Below are 22,876 nucleotides of genomic sequence, written 5' to 3' on the forward strand. Positions count from 1 at the left end.
TGCAGTGGAGAACTAGTCTGGAGTTTCAGTGAAATTAATCTGAAGTGGAGGCGATCATATCCTAGAGATTTAGGGGATTTGAGTAGAATGTTGTGTCTTGGAGGCATCCCTGCGGAGTCAGGGAGTGTGGGGAGCACACCACCACCCTGCAGCCACAGCGAGCCTCACCTCACATCTCAGTGAGGGCAGATACGGACTGTGCCCAAAAATGGGATCCTTTGTGGGAGAGCGAGTGAGACGCCCCTGCTGGTCCAGCCTTGGGATCCCTTCTGCAGAGCAGCTGTGACAGAACCCGTCTCCCCTGCTCCTCGTATCTGTGGGGCGCCTGAATTTGTCTGGTCCTGGAGTTATCCCTGCTGGGCTTAGGCTTTTTGTACCCCCAAAAATTGTCTGAATGCCAGTGAACCGGGCACCGGACTTCGCTGGGACCATGCTCCCCATGCCCACGTCCTGCTCCCTGCCCCTCCGGTGCCATCCTGTGCCCACTGCGGGGTACGCAGGATGAACGCTCACACCATCGTTTTCCCGGGGGAGTCGGTGCCTCGCTGCCGACATCCACGTGGCAGGTGAGGGCCGAGCCAGGAGGAGAGGCGCCTGGAGAGGAAATCTGTGGGGATGCGGCCAGCGGCCGGACAATCACGGAGGAGTCTTGTTCTGGCAGGACAATGCTGCTGGAGGAACAACTTCCCCTCCCGGCGGGTCCTGGGCAGCCGAGAGGCAGACCCGCCATGGGTTACAGACTGGGACAGCCCTTGTGGTGGCAGCACAGCGGCTCCTCGAGCCCCTGCATCCCTGGGGGCCGGAGCACACAGAGCCCGGCGCACACAGAGCCCGCATTGTCACTCGCCCCGCGGCGCCGGCCGGGACCCCAACATCTGGCCACAGCGCGTGTCCCCAGCCAGTGCCGGGGCTGCGGGAGTGGCAGAGCAGCTGGTCGGGGGAAAAGTGCCTTTCCTCCCCTTTTGGCTCCTGGAGAAAGGGGCTCTTTCTTCATTCAGGGTTTTGCTGCTCGGGCTTTTCAGCTGCCTCTCGAGCCGCGGTTGCTGTGCCATCGGGTTGGAGACAAAGGGGCCCAAAAAAATGAAAGCAGATTGAGGCTGGAAGGCTGGGCAGCAATAGCGGGAAGTGGGGAGTGTGGGATTTGATTCCTGTGTTTGTACGATCTAACTGCCTTTTATTTATTTTTTTTTTCTTTTTCTTTTTCTTTTTCTTTTATTATGGGAGGCTTCTTTGGCAACCCAGGTCTGTCTCCAGATGTGGGCAATGCCCTGTAAAACCAAACCCCACAACCTCCCCAAGCATTTCTAGCCTGCGATCATGGTTCAAGTGCTGACCAGGAGAATGCATAGCCTAAAATCAAGAGGAGGCAAATGCTGGGGCTTGCCTGAGGAAGCAGTTTCCCTGCTTCATCCTGCCTGGTATTATGGTATTGTTTATCCAGTGCCAGAGATGAATGGAGCACGTGACAGCAGGAAAAATGCAAGTTGGACAAGGTCCCTGCCCAAAAATGCAGCAGCCCCTGATTATGGCATTACATTGCAGCCCAGGCCCAAACCCAAATCCGCCTCCCTGGAGCAGCACACTCCCTGGGAAAGAAAACCCCAAGAGCTCGCTGCTTGCAGAGACAGAGGGTAAGGAGGAAAAAGGCGCCAGGAAAATATCAAGTTGGTGGCACATCCAGGACCAGATTTCAACCCAGTCTTCTCTTTCAGCCACCACTTCTCCCACAGTCTGGCTGGGAAAATGGTGTCTCATTTAAAAAGTGATCGTTATCATGATTAGTGATCACTGGGGGCAGGGGACTGCTTGGTACCTGTGTAGCATTTATTTTCAGATATCCCAGCACTCTGGGGCTGTCCATCAGCTGCAAAGCACGGTGTTGAGCCCGGGATGAGGTTGGTCAAGGCTGGGAGCTCTCCAGGTCTCCCTGAAGAAGGGATGAGAACAGACGCTCCTGGCTCCCCGCCCCCAGATTAACCCTCAGAACGGAGCTTGGGGAAAGTGAGAGGCCTGCAGTGGTTTTTTAGGGGGGTTGGTCTGTTTGTTTTCAATTATGCTTTGCCTCAGAGCAGACTGATGGGACAACGCCCGGAGTTTGGTCAGGCTGGTCAGCTTTCTGGAAACCTCTTGGACAGGGCTGTGAGAACAACTCGGGGCTTTGGGGAACGACAGCTCAGGACGGGGAACGCACCCGCTGCTGCCGACAGAGCAGCGAACGATATTCCCACCGTGCTGGGGGCTACGGGGGAGCAGAGAGTGACCATCCCCGGCTATCAAGGGGAAGGGACGAGGATAAGGCGCCCTGGCCGCACGCAGCCGTGCGCTCCCGGAGATGCTCGGGGCAGAGCCCGGGGCCGGGCAGGACGGGCCCGGCGGGGCCGGGACAAGCGCAGGAGCCGCCGGGGAGGCGGCGGGGGCCGGAGGGGCGCGGGCGGGCCGCGGGCAGGGCCGGGCGGTGCCCACGCCCCGCGTGGGGCGGCCCCGGCTCCGTCCCTCCCCGGGCGGGGCGGGCGCGCTTTAAAGGCGGCGGCGCGGCGGGGGCCGGCGGCGGCGGCGGCGCGGAGAGGCGAGGGAGCGGAGGGAAGAAGGATGCTGAAGAGCTGCGGGAGGAAGCTGCTCCTGTCCCTCGTGGGCTCCATGTTCACCTGCCTCCTGGTGCTCATGGTGGAGCCGCCGGGGAGGCCGGGGCTGGCCCGGGGGGAGGCCGGCGGGGCGCAGCGGGCGCTGCAGAGCCTGGGGGCGGCGGCGGCCGTGGCTCCCCCGGCGGCGCAGGGGCCGCCCGGGCTCCGCAGCTTCGCCGATTACTTCGGGCGGCTGAGCCGAGCGCGGCGGGAGCTGCCCCCGGCCCCGCCGAGCCCCCCGCGGCCGCCGGCAGAGGACATCTCCCCCCGCGACGTCTTCATCGCCGTCAAGACCACCAAGAAGTTTCACAAGGCGCGGCTAGAGCTGCTGCTCGACACCTGGATCTCCCGCAACCGCGACATGGTAAGGGATGGGGACAGGGGTGGAGACGGGGCTGGTCCTCCCGGCTGGCCGGGCTGCAGCGGCTCGGGACGGGCTGGAGCCCACGCTTCTCCGCCGCGGTCCCGGCCCTTCGATCTGCCGTGACCCGGCAAATACCACCTCCCCTTCCCTTTTCCCCTTATCGCTGAGCCGGCTGGGATTCCCGGGCTGTGTTTTCGGGAGGGTGAGATGCAGCGCTGCAGGGTGAGTGATGGAGAGAGCCTGACCTCGGCTCCCCACACTCAGAAGCCTCCTCAAACTCTGCTCTGGGGTCTGTCCTGCTGAGCATCTCCCATCGCAGGGCTGGTCTGAGGTGCTTTCCGCTGGTGAAACTGAGGCACGGTGTAGTGGTGTCCGTGGTGCCACAGTCCGGGTCAGGCCCCTGCGGTTGTGCTGCTCAAAGGACACCCGGTTTATCAGCCCGGGGCTGGGAGAGTGCCGCGATGTGCTGAAGCTCTCGGTCTCCTTGTGAGTGACTGGAGTGGCTGCGAGCTCTTGTGGGTCTGCACCGGCTCACCCACACCGAGGGAGTTGCAGCAAGTCTGGTTCCTGACCTTACTGATGTCCTGCCCCGGAGTTCTGGCAGTCTCTTACTCTGTCCTTAAGTACTGAAGAAAAATTCAAAAGAAAAAAAAAAAAAAAAAGCTGTTTCCTTAGGAAATGTGCTTTGCCTTTTGCTCTTAAGTCACTTTTTCTACCCTTAGACAGCTTCCCAAAAGTAAGTTATGTCTGGTCTTAACCTTTTCTTCCTACTGTCTTCACGTGTTTCCTCCTGGCCTGGAACTCAGTTTCTTGCTTGCAAACTGTTTTCCTTGGAAATCTGGAGTGGCTGAGGGTGGAGGCCATGGGGGGAGGATTGACCAGCCTCTGCCCTTCTCACCCAAGTCTGCTGGACCTTGTGGGGGCCTGGCTCCTGCATTGTACCCCAAGAATTATCTTGCTATTTTTTCCCCCTGTGAATTCTGTTCCTTTTTTATTTCTTTTTTTTTTTTTTTTTCCTCTGGTTTCCTGGGCTTGGCAGTGGATCTGCCACTTCTCCTTGGTCCAGTTATTTAATGGAAACCTCTTTTATGCTCCGCTGTCACTGCGAGGGGGTGGTGAGTGGTGGTGGAGTGAAACGCTCTTTGAGCACCTACAGATGATCCTGGGAATGGCTGCTCTTTTTTTTTTCTCTCCTCCCTCTTGTGAGCTCCGGCTTTCTTCTAGGGTTTTTTTTTTTTGTTGTTGTTGTGCTTCGTTTGTCCGTTTGGATTCCCAGAGCCCCAAGGCTCGGCTCTCACGCTGTCCCCCTGGGCAAGCTAACAAAGCCCCTTTTCTCCTGGCGCAGAGAAAAGGCTTCGCAGCCTCTTGTGTGGCACTTTCCATGGGAACCAGGGAGCCGGAGCCGGCCGTGTCCAGGTCAGGTTGCCTAGAGATGAGGGCCATGAAGCCAGGGGGGCCGCAGCCCGACGAGGTGCCTGCCTGACAAGCCAAGCCGCTGAGTGACGGCTCTTGTACAGCACTTGAGGACAAGGAGCTGCCGAGAGAGCCGGGGGCAGCGCTGACTCCTGCCGAGCAGAGCGGGGCGCTGGGGACGCGGGGCGGAGGGGATGAATGGGCGCTGCTGGAGGGGATTGCCTCTGCTCTTCCCGCACCGAGCCAGCCACTGTCTCCGGGAGGCTTTGTGGTACCTCGGGCTTCCCCAAACTGGGCATCAGCTTGGGCTTTTTTGGTGCTATGAGGCTCTTGTTTCCCTGCAGTTCCTGCATCCCTTCCTTGCCTGGGCCCCTGGTTTCCATCCCAGGAGGGTGTTTTGGTGGCAGCGGGGCACTGCCTTCGCTCAAACGTCTCTCTTGGTCTGAGTCAGGCCTGTCTCTGCTCATCCTCTCTCACTCTGCTTTCAGTAACGGTGCTCAGGCGTGAGCTGCCTCACCGACGTGGGGAAGTTCCTGCCCAGGGGTTGAGAATCTCCCTTGCCTGATGCTGTGTCTGTTTCTCCTCATCTCCTCTCACTCAAACGCCAGCCTCCCTCTGGCTCTTCGTTCGCCAGGCAGGAGGGGTGCACACACTGCTGGGAAGGGGTTAAACCCAGCAGGTAGCTGCTGCCTGGACCCTGGCAGATAGGGGGAACAGCCATTGTGTCCTTCCTTGGCTGCTCTTTGTTCTGCCCACAATAGTCCCTGTTTCCTGCCCTCTGTCACCTCCAAGACACTGCAAAGGGCACCCCTTTCTCCTTCCTGCCTCTCTGCACAGAGAGCACATCCCTATTCCCTTCTAAATCTCCTCTTTGGGTTGCACAATTCCAGCCAGACAAGCTGCTTTTGGAGAAGAGTTGCGGGTTTTCCCTTCCTTGCTTTGGGGAGAGTTTCCAGCTGTCTCAGTATCCTTAGGATGCTGGAGTGTGGGCTGGAGGAACTTTGCACTTGAAAAGAAAGAAAGGGGGGAGGAAAATGGCCATTAAGCAGAAATCCTGGACAGGAGCAACCCCAAATCCACTGCTTTCGTGCCGAGTCGGGTGATTTCCAGAGACGGAGTTTCCAAAGGCACCTCCGCTGCCCCTGGGGTTACCCCGAAGGCGGCCGGGTGTCCCTGGGGCACCCCGGAGGCATCCAGGCAGCTCGGCACACGCCTCGGAGCCCGCCGGGGCTCCAGCCCGGCAGCGTGGGCTCCGCTGGCTGCCTCCCGCTCGGCGGCGCGGTAATTGCAGCCTTTGAAAAAAAAAAAATTCCTGCTCTCGGGGCAGAGGGAAGGGCTTTGCCTTCCAGAGAGCGCGCTCCTCCGATGGCGGCTCCCAAATTTCTTTAGCACCTTGGCCAGGGTCCCCACCCACGCTCTGGAGCGTGCTGGCATGCGAGGCTCACTCGCACTCCCACCGGCGCGGCTGAGAGCTGCTCATCCCGGAGCTCCCCCAGCCCCGGGCTGTGTGCCAGGGCCTGCCGGGCACTGCCCAGCTCGGATCGGGGCTCAGGGTCTCTCCCTGCTGTCCCCCGGGGCGGCCTGTGTGGGTTTAAGGGGTGGGGGCCCCTTAATCGCCTGTCCCAAACGATGCTGCTGTCCTTGCCCATAAAAGCCCCGGAGCCGGCGAGCGGCGCGTGGAGCACCAGGCGGGAGGGTGGGGGACCCCTGCCGCACAATGAGCTCATTGTTTTGGAGGAGGTTATTAAAAAATTATAGCATTTAAAATTACAGTGGAGGATTCTTCCTCTTGCTGAAAGGAGCAGGGGGAGGAAGGGCCCGCGGGCCTGCAAGCCCCTTCCCCGCCCCTGCAGGTCCTGTGCCAGCACAGACCTGCCCCCGGCCCCGGGGAAAGCCACCACCGTGCATCGGGGCTGCTGCCATGGTGGCACACTGCCATTGCGGGGACATCACACTGCTCCCAACTTGTTGGAGAGGGGTGGGGATTTTCCCCCCTAAACCCCGAGGCTGGAGGGCAAAGAAGAACATTTGCTGTGGGGGACACAAAGGCAGCTCTGGCAGCATCCTGCCCTGCTCCAGAGCCCCTTGCTCAGCTGGGGACTGAGGGCCCCCCACTCAGCACTTCTTTGCTCCCTCCTTTGCTCTGCACCCAAGTGGCTGTAAAAAGGGTGCTGGAGTGCTCCATCCTGTCCCAGCATGGGGAAGTGAGATGTGGCACAGGGTCAGGATTTGTCCACTGCAGGGTCACGGGGTGCCTGCCTGGCCGAGGTTCCCCTTTTGGTGTTTGTGCTGGTGGGACGGTGGCAGGGCTGGGGTATGCTGAGAGTGTGTCACCCGGGGAAGTGACAGAACCACTCGGCCAGGCAGCACAGAGAGGGCCGTGCTGACTCTGGGGTGGCCCTGGCTCGTGGGACACCTTCTGCAGCACCCAGCTATGAGCAACCCGTGCGCTCTACCATGGAGGGGAAATGAGTCACCCCGAAAGGAGAAATGAAGGGGACGCAAAAAAAAAAAAAAAAAAAAAAAAAAAAAAAAAAAAAAAAAAAAGGAGCCCTCCCCAAGGGCGAGGAGGCAGTGGGGGCTGCCGGCGGCTGCTTGGCTCCTGGGGGGGGTTGAGCCCATTCTGGCCGCGGAGATCCCGGGTGCCGCTCAGTCCCGGCCGCGGGGCCGTGCATTGTGCGGGGCTGCGAGGAGCGCTGGCAGCTATTGTTCGGGACGGATTTGGCATCCTGTGTTTCTTGAAGCTGCAGTTCTGAGAACAATGAGGTTTCCTGCAGGGGCTGAGGGGGAGGGGAGGGGGCAGCGGGGCCTTCCTCTCTTGCACCCTGCAGGAAAAGTTACTGCAGGGGGCTCCGAGAGGTCCTTGCACCCCTCGGTGCCGTGGCTGGCACAGGGGCCAAGTGGGAGAGAGGTGGGTGTAAGGGCTGGGAGTGCTTGCTGGGCCTGGAGGTGGTGGTTTAGGTGACAGGTGACAGCTCAGGGATGTTGGCTGCAGTGTCCACTTGCACCACTACAAACTGGATGCTGCCCTCTTGTCTGGCATCCCAAAGGGAAGATGCCAAAGGTGGATTCGTGTTTTTGACTTGTTCTCATCCTTTCCTGGCCTATCCCCTCCCAGGCTTGGCTGTCACCTCTGCTCCTCTCCCTTGCAGCCCCAGGTGAAGGGCGCCATGCAGGCAGGGTGCATCTCCCCTCCAAGAAACACAAATTAATTACAAAATTAATTTAAACAATGAAGTCTTTATTTTCACTTTAATCCAATGCCATGGTGCAGTTGGAAGGGATGTAGGAAACCTGTGAGGCCCCAGTAGGTGCTCACATGGGGTGACTTGCAGCTGTGTGCCCCTGTCCCAGGCCCTGAGGTGCCACCTGGTCCCCAAGCACCAGGAATATTACAGGGATGTGTGTGGGGAGAGGCCGAGGGGAGATGCCTCGGTAGGATGAAAGGTTTCGGTGCAGGCGAGCAATAAACAATTGTCCCTGTGGTCTATTTATAGAGGCTGAGTGCAGGATTAGTTGTGGGGTTATTTTTGGAGCAGCTGAAGGCAGTTGCTGGACGGCGCTTCTGAGCTAATCAAGCAAACATTTTCTGTCTGGCCTGTGCACAGGCTGGGTGTTCCCTGGCCCCCTCCAGCGAGGCTAAACCTGGGCTGGAGTGCCAACGCCGCTGTGGGATGGGGTTGTCTGGGGCATCCTTGGATGCTGTCCTGCTGCCCTGGTTCAGTCTGTACCCCGAGCAGCTGCCTGACCCCTCCCTGAGCACCTGGGGGAAATGGGGACCAGCAGCTGTACCCCGAGCTGGGTGGGGGTGACACCCACTCCTCTACACACAGCACTGACCTTGTGCCATCCCAGCAGCGATGTGTCCATGGAGACACAGGGCATCCTTGGCCCTGCAGCTGAAGGGTCCCTGTTCCCCAGCTGTCCCCTCCTCACCGGCACTTCCCCATCCCCTTTGCTCGGAGCCTTCCTGACCCCTGGCCCTCCCCACAAGGCAGGCTGCACGGCAGGCCGTGCCTTTGTGAGAACTTGCCTTCCCACCTCCTCCATCATTTTTTTCCCCCCACTTTTTCTTTTCCCCTTTTCAAGCCCCAAAGGTCACTTGTAGCCCCGTCCCCTCCCATTGAGCCTCGCTGCAGCTCCGGGCTCTCCCCACCAGCCCCGGCTGGGGACCTGAGCAAACACGGCCGGGTTAACCAGTGCAGCTGTATGCTAATGACTGCTGCCCGCTTAACTCTCCTCACTGAGTAAAGTCAACCCCACTATTGTACCCAGCTCCTCAAACAAGCCACAAAACCCCAGCGCGTTCCCGGGGCCGGCTGCGGGGTGGCACCCAATTTCCAGCTCACTTGTAATTCATCATCCCCAGCGCTCCATCGTCCCCCCTCTGCTGCCTCCTGCCTTCCCCCCCAGCCCTTTTGTCTTTCTTCCTTTGCCCTTTTGTGCACGTCTGGTTTTTAATAGCGCTTGGCAGCTGGTTGTGGTTTCTCTCCTCCAGCTTTGTTTGCTGCCCGCTGATTGATGGCGATGCCTTTCCCACCCCCTGCTCTCTCCTCCTGCTTCTCGTCCTTCCCCAAATCCCAGGCCCAGAGCAGCCCCTCCAGTCCTCCTTCCTGGGTGACATATGCCAGGAATTAGCTGTGTAAATAGAGGAGTGCAGCCGGGCAGGCAGCTCAGGGGCCCGGGGAGGAGGTTGGGTGCTGCCCGGCACCATGGGACCGTGCTGGGATGGGGCAGTGCGGGACTATCCCCTCCTCGGGGCTGGCGAGTGGCACTCACTGGCCACGTCTCGGCCCCCTCGGGTAGGACACAGGAGCGGAGTCGTGGAGCTATTGTGCGAGCGGCCAAGGACAGCCACGTGCTGTTGACACAGGTGGGGACGCGGTTGGGAGCCGGCGCCACGGGCAAACACACCTGCCTGGGCGGCTGCCCCGGCACCCCGGCCACGCGCGCCGGCTCAAGGCTGAAATCCCTGCTCAGATCGGGCCGCCCTCTGCACCTGCTCCCCTCCGTGTCCCCGCCTCCCCTTGTGCTGGGGACAGCCCCTGTGGCCCCCAAAATCTCCCTGCCAGCTGCTGCCCCATGCGAAAGGGAAGAGGAAGGGGATGCTCTGTGCTGGGACTGGGGTTTGCTCCCAGGGGAGCTCAGCATCCTTCTCGGTCTGAAGCCGGGCGTGTCGTGTGGGTGCCCGGCTCTCCAGTGCCACTTGGGGTTTTGACGAGGGGGAAGAAGTCACCACCAGCCTCCTGGAGGTTCCTGGAGGAACTATTCCCAGGGGTGCTGTGTCACACCCAGAGCCACATGGTGTCAGCCCCTCGGTCCTCAGAGGTGCCTCGTCTTCTCTTTCAGACCTTCATCTTCACTGACGGGGAGGATGAGGAGCTGAAGAAGCAAGCACGTGAGTCTGTGGCTCTTGTTCCTTTGTGTGTGTGACCTGGCCAGGTCCCCTGAAAAGCTCCTACCTGTGGAATGTGGTTGGCATGGGGCCTGTCCTGAGAGCTCTGAAAAACCCTTTGCCATAGGAACCTGGCTTGAGAATGACACAAATTGTTTCACTGATAATGCTTAAAGCACCCTCTGCCCAGGAGCCCCATTTGGGGACAGGTTTACTTCCCAGTCAGCCCAGCCTATCCCCTGCATGGTGCTGGTGGGGATCACAGTAACAGGGTGGGGTGCCTTTACACCACTTTGTCCCTGGGGTGAGCTGGGACTGATGGCAACGCAGACAGGGTTTCATGGGAGCATTTTCAGGGCTGGGGTCAGCGTGGTCTATTCTCCCCATGTAAATTACTCCTTTTCAGGCTGAGAGCCTTTGAGCTAGGCAAGCAAAATAGGGCAGGATTTTTGCTACCACGTCCTGGGGAAGCTCAGGGCTCACAGACACCCCCTTCACCCCCAGGGTGGCTGGGGCACCCTGGCCAAGGTGATGTGGAGTGGCATCAGGCTTAAAACGTGGATAGGGCTTATCTGTGGTGCATCTGCTGCATCCACATTCCTTATTCATCACTTCCCTTCTCTCACATGGACACAAAAGATGTTCCCATCAAAATCCATCCTTTGCCCAAAAAAACCGTAACATGTGGGTCACTGAGAATTGGGATCACCCATGAGTTTCCATCCCCCTGGCACACCTGGGACATGTGTGGTGAAGTGTCACCGTCTGAGTGTGTGGGGAGGTGTGGGATGCACCAGTGCTGGGTTTTGACCGCTCTTTTCTTCCCTGCAGGAAATGTCATCAACACCAACTGCTCGGCTGCCCACAGCCGCCAGGCGCTGTCCTGCAAGATGGCCGTGGAGTATGACAAGTTCATCGAGTCTGGCAGAAAGTAAGTGCCCAGGGCTGCTGTGGGGGACAGGGTGGTGCAAAATTTGCTTTTTTGGGGTTGTACCTCAGTGTGGGGACTGGGGAGCTGCCTCAGCTGGGTGTGACACTGCTGTCACTGCAGGTGGTTCTGCCACGTGGACGATGACAACTACGTGAACGTGCGGATGCTGGTGAAGCTGCTCTCCAGCTACCCCCACACACAGGACATCTACATCGGGAAGCCCAGCCTGGACCGACCCATCCAGGCTACGGAGAGGATCAGTGAGAACAAGATGGTGAGCATGGGAGGAGTTTGGGGCTGGTTTAATATGGGCTGGGTACAGAAGGAGCTGTTGTCTCACCGCGTTGGTTCCCCTCTCTCACAGCATCCTGTGCATTTCTGGTTTGCCACGGGTGGAGCAGGGTTCTGTATCAGCCGAGGGCTGGCACTGAAGATGAGCCCTTGGGCCAGGTAAGAGCATTGGCATTGCTCTCCCATGGGGACTCCTCACGGTCCCCTGGGCACAGGGAGGTGATTTTTGGGGATGGGTTCTGGATCATGTCCCACAGCCTTTCTCCCTGCCTTTCTGGGGGTGTCTGCAGGGAGCTTGGAAACAATTGGAAAGGGCTCAATTCCCCCGTTCAAAGTGACTTTTAATCGGAGCTGGGCACCCACTGGCCAACCCCAGAACCCTGCAGGGTGCCCGCATCCCCTGGGCTCTGCTCCTCTGCAGCCCCTCTCTGTCTCCCCGCAGCGGGGGCCACTTCATGAGCACTGCAGAGAAGATCCGCCTGCCCGACGACTGCACCATCGGCTACATCATCGAGTCCGTGCTGGGCGTGAAGCTCATCCGGAGCAACCTCTTCCACTCCCACCTGGAGAACCTCCACCAGGTGCCCAAGTCGGAGATCCACAAACAGGTACCCCCAGCTGTCACCTAAATACTGGGCATCCCAGCTAAGATATTGATTGATGTGTGACCAAAGCAGCAAAGGGGAAAAGCCCCATCGGCTCACCGCTGTGGGATGATGCAAAGTGTCACTGCAGGCTTTGGGAAATGGGGTGAATTTTGCAGCTCCCCTTTCCTCTGCTAGATCCTTATGGCCACTTCACCCCTCTGTGCTTGCCCCCCAGGTGACGCTGAGCTACGGCATGTTCGAAAACAAGCGCAACTCCATCCACATGAAGGGAGCCTTCTCTGTCGAGGAGGACCCATCCAGGTGAGGTGGGGGTCCCCGTCCCCCCAAACCGGGCTGCCGCAGGGCCACCACCGTCCCGTGCTCAGCTTTGCCGCTCTCCCCCGCAGGTTCCGCTCCGTGCACTGCCTGCTGTACCCAGACACGCCGTGGTGCCCCACCAACATGGTTTACTAGGAGGTGCGCGTGCCCCTCCAGCCTCGTCCCGAGTTTCCCCGGTATCCGACGGGCGTGCGGGACCTGCGTGCGGGTGTGTGTCGGTCCGGCCCCGCCGCCAGGCGGACGGACGGACGGACAGACGGACGTCGTTGCTGTGGTATTGCACAGTGTGTGTGTGTACTGAAGGCTGCTGTGCGGCCCCTTGAGCCCTGCCCTGCCTGCCCGGCTGCCCGTGTCCCCTGCCGGGGCGCTGGGGAGGGCCGGGAACTGAGCACTTAACCGCCGGGCACCCCGCGGCTGCCGGCCCTCACGCCATGCGTGGGGAGCAGCCGCAGCGCGGGGCCCTGCCCCACCCTGGGCTTGCTTCTCCTTCTTTTGGTGTTTGTTTTTTTTTTCCCCCCTTTCAAATGGTTTTTTTTTTGGTGTGTTCTTCCCTTCTTTGCATCTACCCCCCAACCTGTTCCCATCACCCCCCTCCATCCTCTCTCCCAGTCCCCAAATCTCAGCAGCGAAGCTCTGGCTCCCAGTTCGGATGAGGAGCCCTGTGAGCTCTTCTCCCTGGCTCGGTGGGCAGAGGTGGGCAGGGGAAGCCTCTGGCCGTGGTAATGGCTCCTGCAGGGTCCTGCAAAGCTGCTGGGTGCTCAACAGCCTCACTGGAGGGAGACAGTGGGGTGGGCTGGTGTTGGTGTTAACTCCACTTCCCAGAGCTCCCCCCACACGGGTGAAGGGTTGCCAGCAGCATTGGTGGGTGAACTATTTATAGACTGGTGTAAAGACTTTCTATAAATATGGGTGTGGGAGGAGGGCTTTCCCAGAGCTGCTGCAGCAGGGTGGGCACCGTGGTTGTCCAGGCTCTCCCTCCAGTGCTGCTTGGGCAGCCCTGCAGCTCTGCAGAGGAACACCTCGAGGTGTGTCCAGCAGCTGTGTGGGTGTCCCCTGCAGGGCCAGAGCATCCTCCAGCCTTGCCTTGGCTGTGGGTGCTGCCCAAAAGGCACCTGACCAGCCGGGCACCTGCCACAGGCAGGCGGCACCTCCCAACCCTCCCACTGTGCTCTCCCTGATGGAGAGGGGTTTATCCAGGGAGGGAGAGGGATCCTGCATCCTCTGAGAGCTGCCCTGCCTGCCAACACCAGCCCTCTCTCTGCCCCTGGGCCGAGCCAGAGCTGAACATTTCCAACTTGAAGCTGAGCGAAAATAGCCCATAATGGGTGTGTTGTAAATATGTTATTGAGCCAGTATTTTTTTTACTGTGCCTTTTTTTTTTTAAGAGAAAAAAGAACCACATTGAGAAATATGTAGATTTTAAAATGCTTTTTATACATTTTCTGTGGATCAGAAAAAGAAAAATCCCTGACCTTTGATAATCTGTTTAAGAAAGAAAAAAAATTGCGATGTCTTGTAACTATCACTTACCTTAATTTATATGTTCCAGTATCTGGAATGTCACTCTTGTGCTTTTTGTAACTAGGACGTGTTTAAAGCAATAGATGTGGGCAGGGGAACCAGCATGGACAGTGTGTTCTCAGGGACCTGAACCCGATTGCTGCCACGGGGTTCCCGTGGGAGCGGTCACCAATAAAGTGGCTTTTTTGCTGACCACAGTCACCTGGTCCCGGGCTCCGGCGTCTCTTTATGGATGTGCTGCTCTGAGCACCCCTTGATCCCCCGCAGATGTTCTCACCTCTGGCCGAGCTCTCAGGCATGCCCCGAGGAGGGGCTGCGCCTCCAGCCCCGTTTTTCCCACGGGTACCGGGATCTCCTGCTGCCATTTGCATCCCGGGGTGTGAGGGTCCTCTCCTCCTTCCCCTTCCCAAACGGCTCGGACAGGGCTTGGCCGCTCGGGGCTGGTTTTTCCCAGGCTCGGCGCTGGGAGGGAGGCGGTGGGGACGAGGTGAGAGCCGGTTGTTAGCGGGGTGTTGTTAACAGCCGGCGGCCAGGCGTGTGCGTGGGAAGGTTGGGGGCTGCGGGGGAGGAGCCCCTTCCCTGGCCAGCCTTCCCCTCGTCCTCTCCTCCGCACTTTCAGCCGGCACTGAGCATCCACCTGCCAGAAACAAGCCCCAGCCTTCATGGGCTGTGGTGCTAGCCTAAGGTCTGCCCCCTCTCACTCCCCAAACCAGTCCTGTTTGTGCCACTGGTGCCAGCTTCCACCTGTGCCCCCCCTCCTCCCCGCCTTCCTGCGGAGCCAGCACCTTTTTTTTTTTATTCTTTTCGAGGCACACTTACTTACTTCACAGTTTTGCTCGAGTCTCTGGGTTATCAGGGGTTGGCCTTGCTAAAAATACAGCCTGGCAGGAAGTCAGTGTGTGCTGAAGCAGCCACCCAGCACCCACTCACCCTTCAGCCAGCCACAAAAATCAAAAGTCCCCCAACCTCTGCAGCCCTTGGTGAGGTTGGGCTCTGGCTGAGAGAACAAGCATTGCCCTCACCCAGCCACCCCCAAAAAGTGCCCTGGAGGAAGGGAAGGGTGGCTGGAGAGCAGTGCTGCCTTCCCCCGGCTGCCCGGGGCCGGTGCCCTGGTGCAGGATGTGGTGCCCCTGAGCCCTCCCCTGGTGCAGGGTCAGTGAAGGGACCTGTGTCAGGCACAGGAAGCCGTGACACCCAGCCCCATCTGCTCCCCCAGTTTTCCTATTGCTCACAGGCTGCGGTTTCAGCAGCGTGGGCACTTCCCAGCAGCAGTGCTGTCACCCTCACTGAGCCTGGCCCTCCCCTGCACCCCAGAAAGGATGAGGAAATGAGGGTTAGGTGCCCATGGAGGCACTGGGCACCCAGGGGCTGTGGTTTGGGCTTGGGATGCTGCTGTAAGGAACAGGAGCCCCTGGCAAGGATGAAGGCTGAGGGGATGCTGGGCATGGTGCAGCTCCTGGGTGCGGCTTAAAAAGTAAAATAAATACAAATAAAAATTTAAAAAATAAAGTAACAAAATAAAAAAAATGAAATTAAATAAAAAATAAAATTAAATACAATAAATGGAATGGAATGGAATGGAATGGAATGGAATGGAATGGAATGGAATGAAATATACCCCATTAAGCCTTCAGCAGCGGGGGCAGGCAGCTCAGCAGCCCTCCAGTTTGTCTCCCACCAGGCTCCCAGCCTTTCCCTCCTCCTTTCCCTACTCGTGGGCTGAAAAGTAAATAAATACAGGCATTAATAAACAAAAGGAAAACAAAAGCAAAGCCTGCTGCTCTCGCATACTTGGCAGACTCGGCAGGCCAGGCTGCTTTCATCTGCACCCCGGTGCTGGTGTGGGACGTCCTGTTTACTCTCGCCTGCTCGCAGCAGCTGATAAGGCAGCTGTACCTTTTGGAGAGTCTGGTGTGTGGTGATGGGGTGGGGACAAGTCCAGCTTGTTGGGGACACTGCCACCATGGAGGGGCTGCTGCTGTTGACACCACTGTGCCCAAGGGATGCTGCAGCACAGTGCTGGCCAAAGGCTTTCCCCATCTCTGCGTGGTTGCAACATCGAGGGCAGAGAGAAACACACTGGTTTAGTCCTTTGTGTTGTTCCCCACCTCCTTTTTTTTTTAATTTTTTTTTTCTGGGTTTAATTTGCATTTGGGTCACTTGCAGTCCCAGAGTCCATGTGAGTCACTGTGTTCCCAGCCCGGCTGTGGGGACTTTCACCAGGGAACGTGTGCACGGCGATGGGACAAACACCCGGCCTGGTACTGACAGCAGCGAGAAGTACTTGAGGCTTGGGGTGGGAGGGCAGCATTGGGAGACAACAAAACTTGTGTGAATTGGCTCCAAGAGCCACTTCCAGCTGCTTTGGCCCAGAAAACCGGAATATTTGTGGGAAATGAACATAAAAGCATCCGAATCGCGGGGCCTGAGTGATGCGTGCAGCTGCAGCTTTGGGACTCGCCTGTCCCAGTGCTGGGTGGGAGAGTGCTGGGACCCCTGTGGGGTATGATCCACATCCCCAGCACCTCTGTGCAGCTGGAGGTGATATAATCCACCAGCAGCACTGTCTGCCTTGGGGCGAGGGGCTGCAAAGCCCTGCAGAGAGAGTGATGGCTCTGGGATGGCCGAGACTCAGCACTGGGATGTGCAGAGGAGTTCTCAACCACTGCCCCTTTATTTTTTTCACCCTTCTACTATTTCCCACCCCTGCATAACATGCAGGTGGTTAAAATAAATAACCCAAAAGCCCCACAAAGTTTATTTTTCCCTTCCTGACTTCTAAGACCAGCCTTGAATCTATCAAAACCAATCCCCCTTGCCCCAGAGCTCCCAGCAACTGCTGTTTCTGGTCTGCCTCAGCTGCCCAGTGGGGCCAGTTCTGCTGCCGTAGCCATTTGGCAAGCCAAGAGTGGAGGAGGAGATAAACTGAGCATCTTAAAAGCATCTGGAAACACTTCCCACGGCGCTGCCAGATGAGATCTGCGAAGCCACGGCATCACTGAACAGCCCCGCTCCCAAGCCCTCCTTCCTCCTCCTCAGTGTCCCCCTTCAGCCTGCACCAAACCATGGTGGTTTCGCCAGGGAAGCAGCGCTGGGGTTGTGTTTGTCCACCCTGAGGACAGGGAGCTGAAAGCAGCAGTGACACTGCACAGCAAAGCCGTGTCACCGCCGTGTCAGCGCTGGGCAATGCTCCAGCCACGTCCTCACCAGCCTGGTGAGCCCCCCTTGTTTGGGGGGCAGGGGCCCATTCTGGCTCCGTGCTGAGCACCCCATGCCCAAGGCCCAGAGCTGATGTGTTTGGAAGAGATCATGATTTATGGGGTGTGAGCACCAGGATCCGTGAGGTTTGCCTGCTGGGAAGAGGAAGCAGGTGGGAGAAGCACCAGCATCTGCAACACCTCGCAGTGAGCAGGGAGCTGCGCTTCCTCCCGCTTCCCTCCAAGGACTGGGAGGGATTTAAACAATCCCTGAGCAGGGGTTTTTTTGCTGAGGTCATGGTGAGAAACACCGCCTGCTCCAAGGCAAAGCCTTCCTCTCCTGCAGAGCCAAGGCAAATGGAGCTCAGCAGCAATGGAGGCACCAGCTGCAGGAGAAGTCCTCTGCCGCTGCCACCATCCATCCCCTCTCTACCGTGCAGTAGCAAGGCACTGCAGTGCTTCATGGTTCTGGCCACAGCCAGGCCACCCTCTGTCCCTGCCTGAACACTCCCAATGAGCCAGGACACTCTGGAGTGCCGGACACACCGAGCTGCCGGGACACGGCGTGAGGAGGAGCCCTGGATGGAGCGTTCCCGCTCACAAACCCTCCCACTGCCAAACACGGGGCTCCAGCATCCCCATGTGGCCACAGCCATCCTGCTCGGGTTTTTTTTCCAGCGGATGACCGGGGGACACTCAGCGCTGTCCTGGCCACCCTCGCAGTGCGAGGGGAGGACGCCACCTCCTGAAAGCACCCGAGTGGGCTGGGGACATGGGGTCAGTCCTCACACGGTGCTTCAGGACGGGTTAGAGAAGGTGCGCTGCAATTTCAGCTGCCTGCTGCCTTCCTGGACTTACGGACACTGCAAAACTCCACCGGAGCCTCCCAAAAAGCCACGAATCCAGCTGTGAAGTGCACCCGGTGGAAGGAGCTGGGCAGCCCAGGCTGCAGCATCAGCAGCAGGTGCTGCCTGCCCAGCGCCGCGTTCAGCAGGAAACACGACCTGTAGTTTGGGCCATTTCCCGCCCTAAGAGGTGACAGCAGATGGGGACACACAGTCAGTAACCGTGTCCCACAGCCACTGGCTCTACCTGATTGTTTTCCATCCTCCTCCGACCCACGGGAGCTCCCGGAGGCACGGCTCGTGTTAGCACAGCTCAGCACACCACAGAGCAAATCCGTTTGAAAGCATCTCCCCGGGGCATCCCTCCCTGCCTTATCTCGGAGCACCGAGATCTAAGGGACCACTACTGAAGGCTGATTGAAGGAGAGGTTTATTCAAACACATACTTCACCCTTTCCCTCTGTTTTCTCCAAGCCCTGAATGGCTCAGGAGAGAGCTCTGCCTGCTCCCATTGGGACTGGAGCAGTGCAGAGGGTGAGCGAAGCTGCTCCCTGGGGTGGCTGGAGAACACTGGCAGAGGTCACCAGGAAGGTGGCTTTTGCATGTTCCCATCCCTGGTGGAGTCCAGAAACCTGGTAAAATATTTACACTGATGACTCTGACCCAGGCTTTATTTTCCTTCACGCCATGAGATTCTCTTGACTGCTCCGAGCCCTTTTAGAGCTTTAGAGAGCAGATTTAATCATCTCAGGTCAGGGATGAAGATGGAAACATGGGCTCATCTTTTAGATACGAATAAAAAAATAAACAAATAAAAAAAGAGGGAGGCATCTGTCAATTATGAGAGAAGGGAGAAAAGCTGGTGTCTGTTGAGATGTTCACAGCCATTAGGGGTAAGTCACAACAAGGAGCCCTCTGTGGTTCTGAACTGGACTCGTGGGCAGGACTTGAGAGCATGGGCGTGGGCTTCAGCCATAGTCACAGCATTTCAAAAAACACATAGCATTTACAAAGACAGAGTTGAATTACTGCTTATCCCCATAAGGAAGGGAGAGGCTGAGGTCAGGGCAAGAATAGCACGGGATGAGGGCAGGAGCCTGACACCGCCTTTGACTGGCAGGATCAGGCAGAAAACAGATGAGGAAAATTAGAGGAAGGTGAATGTTTCAGTTCACTGTGTGATAGTGATGTGGTGGTGGGCCCGTGATCAGAGAACTGCACAATCAGAACTAAAAAGAAACCCACGATACCCTGGGGCAGCACTGAGCAAGGTGAGCCCATGCTGAGTTTCATCTTCCCCCAAAGAGGAACGCCTTTGACAGGGCTGAGCTCATGAGGCACCATCCCAGACCATTTTTCCACACTTCTTGTACTTGGGCTGGTGGAAATGAACCACTCGTGATTGCTGCTGCTCCAGTGGGGAATAATCAAAGCAGCAGAGGTGCCTCAAGGGCTTAAAACACACAGGAGAACATCTCTCAGGCTGAGGCATCCCATGGCTGCTCCAGCATCTTCTGCCCCCACAGCAGCCACCAGCCCAGCCCCACGCCCCCTCTGGGAGGAAAACACAGATCAATAACCAGGAGCAGTGGTTTTAAATCATTTATTTTTAAAACATGAAACCCAAGCTGAATAGAAACCACAGAAATTACATTTAGGTTTTTTCGTTTAGTATTTGCAAACCAAAAAGTTACAGTAAAAAATAGCTACGTTACAATCAATAGAACTACAGAATTAAAAGTAAAGATACAAAAATGGGCTCAATCCTCTTTAATCCTCACAATTTAAAAACATTTTGGGTAAGTGCAGGAACACTTGAAAGAAACTAGCAGGTCCGAAGTTTAAAAAAAATTATATATATTTATATATTATATATGTATATAAAGTGGTATGATATACAACCATTATGGTTAAGAAGAAAAAAAAAAAAAAAAACCAAAACCAAAACAGAGGAGTTACAAAAAAGGCCAGGTACATGTTCACCATTAGGTTTCTGTGCACAGTGTCCAAGAAAATAAACTTCCCTCTGAATGATGTGAATAAAACTCCTGGGGCCTCCCGTTACCAAGGGACCTGAGGCACATGACGTGACGGCTGGGCAGCTGCACCCAGTGCAGAGGACAATGGAAGAAATGAGGCTTTTCTGGGACTTCAGCAGCCTCCTGGGCAGAGGGGCCACTGGAGAAGTCTTGGTGTGAGATTAGAGGAAGAGGAAGGAAGGAGTTGGGAATTGCATAGTGAGGAGCAATGTGGTATCAAATATGCAGAGCACCTAAGAGCTTCATGCTACAGTTATCCTCTTTAGGAAAGGAGTGTTTTGAACTTTCTGGTTGTCAATTTATGTTCCACTTTGTTCATGCAGCCACAGGGGCTGGGTGAGCACACGGGAGCTCCAGGCCACCAGTAACCCATCCCTTGTCTCCCAGCTGGGCAGCACGCTCACCATCACGGCTTGGCAGAGACCCCACACCCTCCTGAAAGCACAAACCACTTGTCAACCGACTAGGAACTGCTACCAAAACATCCCACGCTTCTGCTTGCCCCCTGGGCTGCCCAGGGAAGCCATAGCACGCACACAGTTTCTGGAAAGGGAAGTAGGCTGTGATGGAAGGAGGTACAGACCAAGCCTTGTCAGGTCTCTGTCTCCAGGCATGAGATCTCCTCCCTGGGGGGCTTTTCCCCCCACACCCAGAGGTGTTCTGAGTGGCACTGACACACTTGCTGAGCTGCGGAACGCCCTGGCTTCCCCTTGGACCCCAGGTAGGAAGTACTTGAAAGACAGCTCCTCTCCCAGCTAAGGGGAAAGCCACCCACCTCATCTCCTCTGGAATCAGGGGGGTGGCAGGGATCAACAAGCCAAGACACTTCTCTCTTCTTCAAAGGGCTCAGAATGGTGTTTCAGTGGCTGCTGGGAGGAAAAGAAGGAGGCACCAGCAGTGAAGCCTGGGTTTGCTCCCACAGGTACCTGAACCTTGCTCTGGGGGCACCCACACACTCCTGTCTCCCACCACCTTCAGCACCCAAAGCTCTGTGAGCAATGGCTGAGCAGCTCCCTGAGAAATGGTTGAACTCTCAGAAAGGCCAAACTTTCCATGTGGTTTCAGGGAACTGCTATGGAAATCCTGACTCAGGATCACTTAAAAACCCATGCAATGTGTCCCCCTCAAAGCACTCAAATGAACATCCCTTGCATCTTGGCTGAGATGACTGTACACGGAAAATCAACACCTATCAAATGGAGAAAACTTAAAAAGGACAGGAGGGGAAGGGAGCACTCCATCCTTCACATTTGGGTACATGGATGCACGCTAAAAATCTTAGCTTGAACCCTTTTATCAGCACACAAAATGAACTCAGTTTAATAATACATACAGGATACAAACACTACAGTTATAATTCCCAAGACAGCACAAGAAATTCACAGCCAAGTCTTGATTTGATTTCCTTTACAATTACAATGCAGTCTTGAACACTGGACACGAGAGTCCAACATGCTATTTACATTTCACATTGTGGAGATGTTTGTGTGCTTGGAAGAGTTCTCAGTTCCAAAAGAAAGTGTCATTCACACATGATGATGCAGTGGAAATAAACCAAGCCAACCAGACAAGCCAATGACCACATTTGTGCTTTTGAAAAAGTAACATGAAGTGTCTTCACCGATGCAGTCACCTTCAACTGGACAAGCTGCCATCCACTCTGCAGTCAGGGAGGTGTCCAGAGGCCAATCTCAGCTCCCCCGACTTCTGGACCCTTTTTCTAGCAACCAGTAACATGAGAAATGTCCAATAAGGTCAGCTGGGACACGCCAAGTGATACGGCCTTGGCATTTTGTCACATTGAAAACAGAGAGACACGATGGAAGAGAGAGAAGTCTCTACAGCTTTACCTCCTGCAGCTTGAAGAGTTTGGACTCCCTCAACCATGAATGCCACCCAGAACAGATGAGTCTTTGCCAGATAGCACCTGCTGTTCACCCGAGAGGGAGGCACAGAGTCTGGGAGATCTTGGCTTTTCAAAGTCCCCTCCTCAGACAAAATGTGACCATATGGATGAGACTGATTATGTCGCAGCCATAAGAATAGGCAAAGGCCATCTGTTCTTCAGCAGATCCATTCAGACCAGCCTGCAGAAATGCCACACTGTTGCTCAAGGTTCCAGTAAAATTAAAAAAAAGGAAAAAAGAAGAAAAAAAAAGTAGTAGTAATAACAACAGTAATAATAAACCAAAAGAAACCCATTTGTCTGTGTTTCCTATCCAGCGCTCTGCACAGCATGCAGCGGGGCAGCAGAGTTCCAGGATGCTTTACAAAAGTGCAATATCCATGTCAAGTAAAGGAAGTGCTGGCTGGACACAGGTACACGGCTCACACCGCAGTCACGTTGTGCTGGCCTCCAGAGAGCAAAATGTTATCTCCATAACATTCTTTCCAGTTATATGTTGAAGTCACAGAGCGCGTATCTCCACAGCTGTGCCTTGCTGCGAGCCCCAAACACTGTCAGGAGTTGTTCTGGGTGCTGGAAGTGGCTATGCCAGACCTTGGGAGGAAGCAGGTCAAGGTGGCTTCTCCATTAGATGCTGCAAGCAAAGGCATTGCCTCACTCCCATCATCGTGTGGCAGAGACAACGCCACGGTGACAGTTTGGACCCAGCCCAAAGTGCAGCCACACACAGGCTCAGGGTGCATTCTGTGCACAAAGAAGTTGCTACACAGAAGCACTCATTTTCACAGGGTTCTCCACACCCTCCAGCCTCCAAAACACTTGCCTTCCACCTGTAGGACTGGGCCACAGATTTTAGGGCAGCTCCCCTAAAATTGATAATGTGAGTAGCAGTTGGAGCACATCCTCACAAGGAGGGATGATGGCAGAACAACTGAGTCTTGGTAAGGATTATATGGCTCTTGACTTTTTCTTCAAAGTGAAGGAAAGGTTGGGGTTCCCCCCAGGGAGCAGTTGGGTGCTTGAGGCCCTGCAAGATCACCACACCGTGCACACCCACAGCTCCTGGTAGGCTCCAAGACAGGATGGAAACCCTGGGGCTCCTGAGCCACAGTGTCCCTCCATACCACCTGTGACCACATTTCCCTGCCCTTGTTATTTGATAAAACAGAGGTATGTTTCAGTGTGAAGCCCATCCAACGTGTCTGAAAGGGCATCCTCAGTCCTGAGCAAGAACATCCTGCTTCCAGAGATTTATGGTGAAGTGTGAAGTTTATTCCAGACCCTTCTCTTCCTGTCTGTATGGTGGTGCCTCCTCCCTGTCTCTGACTCCTTTGAATGGTAACAGCTGGCCTTGCAGTTTAGTAGTGGTTTTTATCTTAAGAGGAGTCTCCAAGCTTGCTCTGCCACAGAGCTGGTACCATTTCCCA

At 56.4% G+C, this 22,876-nt stretch overlaps 1 protein-coding gene across 1 annotated transcript; it reads left to right on the top strand.

Moving 5' to 3' along the window:
* The first annotated feature begins 2,556 nt into the window (after positions 1-2,556).
* On the top strand, positions 2,557-13,668 carry LFNG (LFNG O-fucosylpeptide 3-beta-N-acetylglucosaminyltransferase). The gene is made up of 8 exons (XM_066329750.1): positions 2,557-2,985; positions 9,748-9,796; positions 10,625-10,724; positions 10,845-10,998; positions 11,089-11,174; positions 11,458-11,623; positions 11,838-11,923; positions 12,010-13,668. The coding sequence occupies exons 1-8, from the start codon at positions 2,590-2,592 to the stop codon at positions 12,074-12,076; spliced, it is 1,104 nt and encodes a 367-aa protein (XP_066185847.1). The 5' UTR covers positions 2,557-2,589; the 3' UTR covers positions 12,077-13,668.
* The last annotated feature ends 9,208 nt before the right edge of the window (positions 13,669-22,876 follow it).

Source organism: Sylvia atricapilla, chromosome 15, assembly GCF_009819655.1.
Source record: "Sylvia atricapilla isolate bSylAtr1 chromosome 15, bSylAtr1.pri, whole genome shotgun sequence".
In the NCBI taxonomy this organism is placed as follows: domain Eukaryota; kingdom Metazoa; phylum Chordata; class Aves; order Passeriformes; family Sylviidae; genus Sylvia; species Sylvia atricapilla.

What these genes read in the sequence shown, in the direction of transcription:
- LFNG (XM_066329750.1), top strand. Translation starts at nt 2,590, where the DNA reads ATGCTGAAGAGCTGCGGGAGGAAGCTGCTCCTGTCCCTCGTGGGCTCC. An exon ending in TTCATCGAGTCTGGCAGAAA is followed by an intron (nt 10,725 to 10,844) that starts GTAAGTGCCCAG and finishes CTGTCACTGCAG; the next exon opens with GTGGTTCTGCCACGTGGACG. An exon ending in AAGATGAGCCCTTGGGCCAG is followed by an intron (nt 11,175 to 11,457) that starts GTAAGAGCATTG and finishes GTCTCCCCGCAG; the next exon opens with CGGGGGCCACTTCATGAGCA.